Source organism: Cyprinodon variegatus, unplaced genomic scaffold, assembly GCF_000732505.1.
Source record: "Cyprinodon variegatus isolate N-32 unplaced genomic scaffold, C_variegatus-1.0 Scaffold871, whole genome shotgun sequence".
Lineage (NCBI taxonomy): Eukaryota > Metazoa > Chordata > Actinopteri > Cyprinodontiformes > Cyprinodontidae > Cyprinodon > Cyprinodon variegatus.
The window spans coordinates 240,506-247,868 of record NW_015151324.1 but is presented as its reverse complement, the minus strand read 5'-3'; the positions used below and the strand labels follow the sequence as shown (position 1 = coordinate 247,868).

The following is a 7,363-nucleotide window of genomic DNA, read 5'->3' as shown; positions in this document are numbered from 1 at the left end:
ACCATTAGTTATTTATATGCTGTTTTAGATAAAACATAACAACCATTTTGGTATCTTGACAACTGAACAGAAATGGAAAATTTGGAAACCAATATAAGTATAACACATTTTCCTGAAACTATAATGTTAGGAGCTTAGGGAATATGATGCACATATTGTACGTTCATCCAGTCGCCATCCATCCACACACAGAGGTGGTCATTTAGAAAATGCATCAAAGTTAGAAGCAGCATGCTATACTCTGTTAGACATTCAGTCTGACTGCTTGCATCTGTTTAGCTTCTAATCAAAGACACTGATTCACTGCTGACGTACAGCAAGCAGACATGCATATACTTCCATACAACAGGGAATATTAAGTTCTACAGTTTCACAGAAAACTGAGTGCAAAGCAAAAACCATTTGCAGAGTTTCACGCCTATGTCGGTGCTGCAGTCAGACATCTAAGCAGCTTTTCATGTAAGCGCCTGGTTTAAAAGAAAAAGGTCGTCTAACTAGGCACCACAAAGAGCACTATCCAATTAGCTGTTACATACTATGGATGTCCTAAAAGTATCCGTGTTTATCTGCTTTTGAAACAGACAGTCCCCTTTAATATCTTGTTTCTCTACACTGTGAAGAGACCCATCTATTATTTCCCTGTATGTGGATTAGTAAATAAGAACAGTGATGTTTCATCTTTCTGCTAGGATCTTTTTAAAAACGAGGGACCTTCTTAAACACATGATAAGAATGTCTATCCATCCATCTGTTAAATTGTAAATAACAATTGGATAGAAATTTTACTTAAAATGTCCTTCAGATTGGACAGTCATGCAAAGTCTCTGTTGAACTTTTTAACACTGTAAAAAGTAAGGGAGTTAAAAATATGAAGTAATCCTGAACTGTATGTCCAACATGAACAGAGAAAAATCACTTTTAAAAGCTTAGGCAAATGGTATTCGGTTAGTTTGAAGTGCTTAAAGTAAAAAAAAAAAAGGAGATGATACAACTCGCTGGTAAACATGTCTTTGAGTGATATTACCAAGAAGAGTGACAGCAAACAAAAAAAGAAGTATTTGTGGATAAAAGAGATTTTTTGAAATGGACAGTAGCTACCCAGAGAATGAGAGGGAGGGTTTTCCGAGTTTTTATAGGGGGAGGTTCAATGAAATTTGAATAAGTAAGTAATAGAGGTATGAATATGAAGGATTCACTGATTCCAGGTAGGCTCAGCTGAACATTCCTCATTATTAATCTGGTGATGCTTTTTATTTTGGTAAACCTCTACCAATTTTTAACTGGATTAATAAACCTACTTAGCAGTAATTCATAATCAGCCCATTTTGGGTCATCCTTTAGATTTAACTACTAAATTTGAGTTATGCTGTTGATACCTGGTACTTTGCACACACTCACACCAGCTTCGCTATCTGGTTGGCTCTGCGGCTGCTCTGAAATGAGCTATGTCCCCAGTTTTAGCCCGGTTTGAGTAATGAACACAACAGGCTGACAACACTGGGCTGCAAGTCTGCCTCGGCCTGTGTACATAACTGTGCAGTTGTGGTGCTGAATATGAGTAACCCACCTTTTTGTTTGAATTATTATTAGATTGTTGTTGTGGTGTTGAAAGGTATATTTATTTGGAAATCCATCGGCATGACACAATATGACTTAGCAGTTATTTTGATGTTTCTCTGTCGAACATAAAGTAAAAATTAATGTTGGGATAATTTTTCAGCCAAAGGATGAAGTTCCTCCTCATCTTCAGGTTTCTAGCAAAAGCCTAAATGTTTTGTAACAATATGGAATGGTGTTTGGAGGTGTATATCCATATACGGTACACTAAAAACCTCTGGAATTGGGTCTCTCTGCTTGGAGTTATCATTCTCTCTTGATGCTTTCTCGGTTTTCTCAAGATACTTTTGTCTTCCTCAGAGAAGTTAGGTTATTTGGTCTCTCTAAATCATCTCTATGTTATGTATGAGTGTTTTAATAAAACATTATTGGGAAAAGCATCATGAGGCCACATAAAACCAGTTCTCCTAAAAGACAAACCCTTGTTTTCCCACAGCTCACTGCCAGGACCACACAGGGGAGAAATGGCTTAAAGTTTGATAAGTTTGCAAGGTAAATATTTTATACTTTGATTAAAAGTTCTGTATACACAAGAAATAACCACAGAATGCACAGAAACAAACTATGCATCTTTGTTTTCTGGAGGTTTGCAGGAAAGACTAGAATGAGAGCGCAGCGCAGACTTCAGGTGAAATTAAATCAGCCTTCTCTTTCCATAAAGATGACAGATCTAAGGACAGTCAAGTAGGCACTTCAACAAACTATACCTGATTCTCTTTTTTTTTTATCTGGTTAAGAAAATCCTTTTTACAATATATTGCTAGTTAAAAGACGTACTGTAAATAGATAATAAAAAAAACAAAACAAAAAACCTCAAATATGTTTTTGATTAAGAGGTCAAGCAAATTTAGCGTTAATAAGCCACAACAGCTTTTCTCTGACATTTGTACAATGAGGGGCGAAGCTACATTCATGTGTGGTCTGGATTATGACTATGTATCTGATCTTGTAGAAGGTGACTTGATTGGAAAGGTCTAAGGTGGATTAGATGTGACTTTTGGACGTCACTTTCCAATAGATTTCGTCACAACTTAGATTTGCCCAGCAGGAAATGGTAGAGTGAAGAGACAGTGGGACGTTAGATTTAATCAGTGAACATTGATAAAACTTTATTTAAGACCAAAAAAAAAAAAAAAAGGGCTTTTAGGAACCGGTTGAATGTGGGACATAATTTGTATTGTAAATACAATTTAACATACAACCTAAGACACAGAGGACGAAGGAATGCTAAAGAGGTAAATGTTGACATATTTGATTAAAAGTCGTTTTGACGCTATATAATTCTGAATTAACTCAACCTATGTGAGGTTGGTAATAACCCTGCCCCCCAAACTGCCTTTGTCTTACCATCAAGACAGTCTATTGTGCTGAAATGGCAGTCACCTTACCCTATAAAGCTACAACAAAGAGTTTTACTCCTCTTACCACATAGTGGTCCCCAATGACACATTAAATAGCTTTTGCTGTATGACACCTATTTGTCCATGTTTACTATTGAGCTGCGTTTCATAACACTGTTATTAATCTTGAGTGCACGCAGGTCATTTTGGAGCTGCAAACAGTTCACACTGAAGTCAGATATTGACAACATCTTAGCAGTTATGGGAAAGACCAAACATATATAAAAAAAATTGATTCCAGAAAAAAAAAATCTGATTTGAGTATTGAGATCTGCAGTGGGAATATAGATCTTAATTGTGCATGAACTTGAGGAGAGTGTTTACACACGTGCATGTGGAAAAAAAAGGAAGGGTTTCTAATGGGGAAAAAACTTAAGGGGCAGGGGTTCCATCTCATCTTGTTCAGCATTTGGGATACAGTAGTACCTCGAATGCTGGAGGGTTTTTCCCTGACAGATTACGGCACACAGCCCTCTCAACAACTCTGCAAACTGCAGATAAAAATGTTTTTTTTTCCTTGACAACTGGTAAAATCTACACATCAGAATGGTCAAAAGTTAATCGGTAAAATTGTTTAAGGACAAATTTAATTTTAATACAAATTTAAACACTAGTATGCCTACTGAAGCTGTTTTCAGATCCATTCACTTTTTTAAATGAGGCAAATGGCCCTATTGTGCCTCTTCAAGTCAGGGGACAGTTTACACTACAATTAGTCATTCACATGCAAACATTCACTCACTGATGATGACACAGCACAGCTGCCCTGGGGCAAACTGGCAGAAGCAAGGTTGCCACCAGGCCCTTTGACCAGAGGTAGGCAATATAAGGACACAGCAACTTTTAACAGGCAGAGCAGGGGTTCAAACTGGTAACCCTTGGGTTGGAGGACATAACTCCTGTATCCCATGGCCCAGGTTTAGGTTGAGAATTGTCTGTACTTATATAGTACTTTTTCAAATCAGGAGACTGACCAAATCACTTACATTCAGTCATTCACGCACACATTGATGGTTATTAAAAGCTACATTGTAGCCAAAGTCTTCCTCACTGACTCACGCATTTTGCCCAAGGACACGCAAGGACTGTGGTGCCAGTAAGAATCCCCGAATTATGACCAAATAGCCACCAGCTTCTTTGTTTACCACACTGCTCAAACACTGATCAAACTTCATCCATCTCCACTCCACCAACAGTTTCAGGGCTAGGGGGAAACATCCCTGTTCTCGTGCAACTGCTTATGCATATTAAAGTAAGATTCATTGCTAATGTTCCCTGCTGAGGTCTGAGCGCCAAAGTCTTAAAATAATTGTATCAATAAGATCCTTCTAAAGTTTTTTTCTTTCCGTGTGAGTTTTTCAGATTTAAATATAAGTTGTTACAGTAAAATTAATTTAATTTGAGTTATCAGAGTGTTTAATCAATAAATTGCCTGTACTAAATAAAGATGAAGCAAAACCTTTATATTGTCTTTGTTCTGTTGTAGTACCTGTCCCAACAGTGCTGTAAACATCTGAACTTAGCTCCCTTCCGCTGTCAAACACAGAGTCACAGGTGATACTTGGGACTGTGGGAGAAGCTGGACCATTGTCTTTGTCAGTACTCTTCATCTTCCTCCTCATCTTCACCTGCACAAATAAAAAAAGATTTAAAATGTTCAAATGATACATGTCAAAAATATAGATTCTTGTCACTTTGCTCTTGTAATGGTGACATTGTTGACCCTTGAAACAAAAACCCCACAAAGTGACATTAAGGAAATGCTCAAAGGGAAGTACATCAGCTGTAACATTTTGAAAACTGATATAAAGTTACCAGCCGGACACATGTTGTTGAACAGCAATATTCTTTTTTATTCAGTAAATGTTTCATCAACTCTTGTTTCTTACCCATTTTTTTTTTTTTTTTTTTTTATGAAGTCGACACCTCTTACGTTTACTGTACTGGCCCTAAGCAATGGTAGCCCCCTACCTGTCCCTCTCAGTAGCATATCAATGGGCCATGAAAAACTGCTTAATGGCTTAGTCTGATGGAATCTAATGATACATGTACGAAAAAAGCAATTCACCCAACAACCCCAAGGCCAAAGTGGCCTAGAACATCAAACAAAAGATCCATTTCTTTTCAAAAGCAACGCTTGGCAGATAAATTATGGCCCACTGAAGAAGTGGAGACATCATGTATTCTATTTAATTAGCATGTACAAATATAGTTTTGCAAAAAGTGAAAATTAAAGATTCATATTATTTGTGTAATGTTCTCATGTTTTTAATCACACAAAGCCCTAAAATTAGGTTATATATAGTGGTTTGAAAGTTGTATTGGCCCTTAGATATATTCCACTTTTGCTTTATTATCACATTTGCATGCTTCAGACTGCACAAATATATAATATCAGCATAGGATATTAATTGGGACTAGTCCAAGCAGTATCATTTAGAGAGTGGGATGAGAATCAGCTCCTCCAAGTCTGAGGCCATGTTTACCCACTGAAAAAAGGTGACTTTACCCCTTCAGGTTGGAGAAGAGTTTCAGCCTCAAGTGGAAGAGTTCAATATATATTGGTCCTTTTCACAAGGTAGGGGAGAATGGAGTGGGAGATTCATAGACACATGCAGAGAGAACTAAGCAAAAAGACAAAGCTCTCAATTTACTGGTCAGTCTACATTCCTACACTCACCTATATATGGTCATAAAATCTGGATCATGACTGAAAGAACAAAGTCCCGGATACAAGCGGCTGAAATGAGCTTTCTTCAGCAAGGGGGCTGTGCACTTCCTTAGACAACTTTATTTATTTATTATAATTAGTTTTTTTTTTGTGAGTTTTTATGGCACTAGTGGCTTGTTTTCTCTGACAGTAGGCTGACAGGAAAGGGGGTATGAGAGCTGGGGACCACAGGTCAGATTCAAACCCGGGTCAGCCGTATTGAGGACTAAGGCCTCCATACATGGGTACATGCGCATTAACCACTGCGCCACCTGCACGCCCACCTCCAACATTGTTTTCATATTGCTAACTGGATGACTCCCTCAGAGATGTTCCAGGCAAGTCCCACTGGGAGGAGGCCCAGGACAGGGACTACATCTCTTGGTTGGTCTGGGGGCTTCCCCAAGCAAAGCTGGAGGAGGTGTCTGCAGAGGGGGAAGTTCTGGAGTCTCTGCTGCCACGACGGCTGGTCCAAGGGGTATCAGTTAAAGGCTTTGCTGTTTCTAATTTACTTTAAACTTACATTAGTACCAGGCATGGCCATCACTACACCTGCAGGATCAGGCTGGACGAGAGTGGCTATGAATAAAAACAAGGTCCTGCTGTAGAACCTTAACTGCTAAAGACATTAGCAAACCTTTGTGTCTGAAATCTAAAAAGGTCACAAAAAAACAAACCCGTAGATAAATAGGAACAACTGCAACCTCAGAAGGTGTTTAAAGCAAAGAGTGCTACAAATTCAATACATTAAAAAGTGGGAATATTTTTATTTGCAATGTGAAAATAACGTAATTTGAGATGCATTTATCAAAGCAGTAAACATTGTTATGTCCTTAATTCTTAAATTTAAATTGATTACTAATGATTTAATAAAAGAGTATATTCATATATTATAGTGCTTTTTTAAGAAAATGTGATAAATAGGTCTGATGTTACACTAGCATTTTCACATTTACAAATGTTTTTTTTTTATGAANATGAATCATTCTAGCCTCATATCAGTCACAGTGATTTAAATGTGTAAGGTGATCTACAGCTGACTTTCATTATGTGCTTTGACACAAGAAGCCAACAGTATTTAAAATCAAATTATCAATAAGGTTAAAGGTCACAAAAATACAGGTCTTTCCTATACAATTACAACCTGTCTACTTTAAAGGTAGATTTAATTCCGATTTCATTCAAGCAATAAGGATAAAAGTTAAAAAAAAGTTCTGAGTTTATAGTTAAACAATAAGAAAGAGACTAGGTAAATATCATATTCATACAAGAGTTCTGAGCTAAAATATAGTGCTGACCAAAAAGATAAAAACATCACTAATATTCCCTTAGAAAATAAACTGTTATGACACAGATGTAGGATGTAGGATGTGCAATACGTACCATCCTGCATACAACTAACATTTGAGAAGTGCAACATCTTACCAAATATGGTAATTAGACTGTGATGTTCTTAGATTTCTTTCCTGCTTCAGGATCAAGACACCTTGTGTAATTAATGAAAACCCAAATGCTGCTATTTTCAAGAAAATGCATGCTTTTTATGTGTGGCTATTAATTTGTGAAATTAAATATCAATTAATTTGCTAAATTTTCTTAAGGAGCAGAGCTGTGCTCTAAGCCGCCCCAAAACTCG

At 37.2% G+C, this 7,363-nt stretch overlaps 1 protein-coding gene across 1 annotated transcript in view; it reads right to left on the bottom strand.

Annotated features, from left to right (window-relative positions):
* Window positions 1-7,363, bottom strand: part of kcnq1 (potassium channel, voltage gated KQT-like subfamily Q, member 1) — a 68,877-nt gene that overhangs the window by 17,665 nt on the left and 43,849 nt on the right. The window contains exon 10 of the mRNA XM_015397563.1: window positions 4,507-4,645. Coding sequence (XP_015253049.1) covers window positions 4,507-4,645 — 139 coding nt within the window. The remainder of the gene's footprint in view (window positions 1-4,506; window positions 4,646-7,363) is intronic.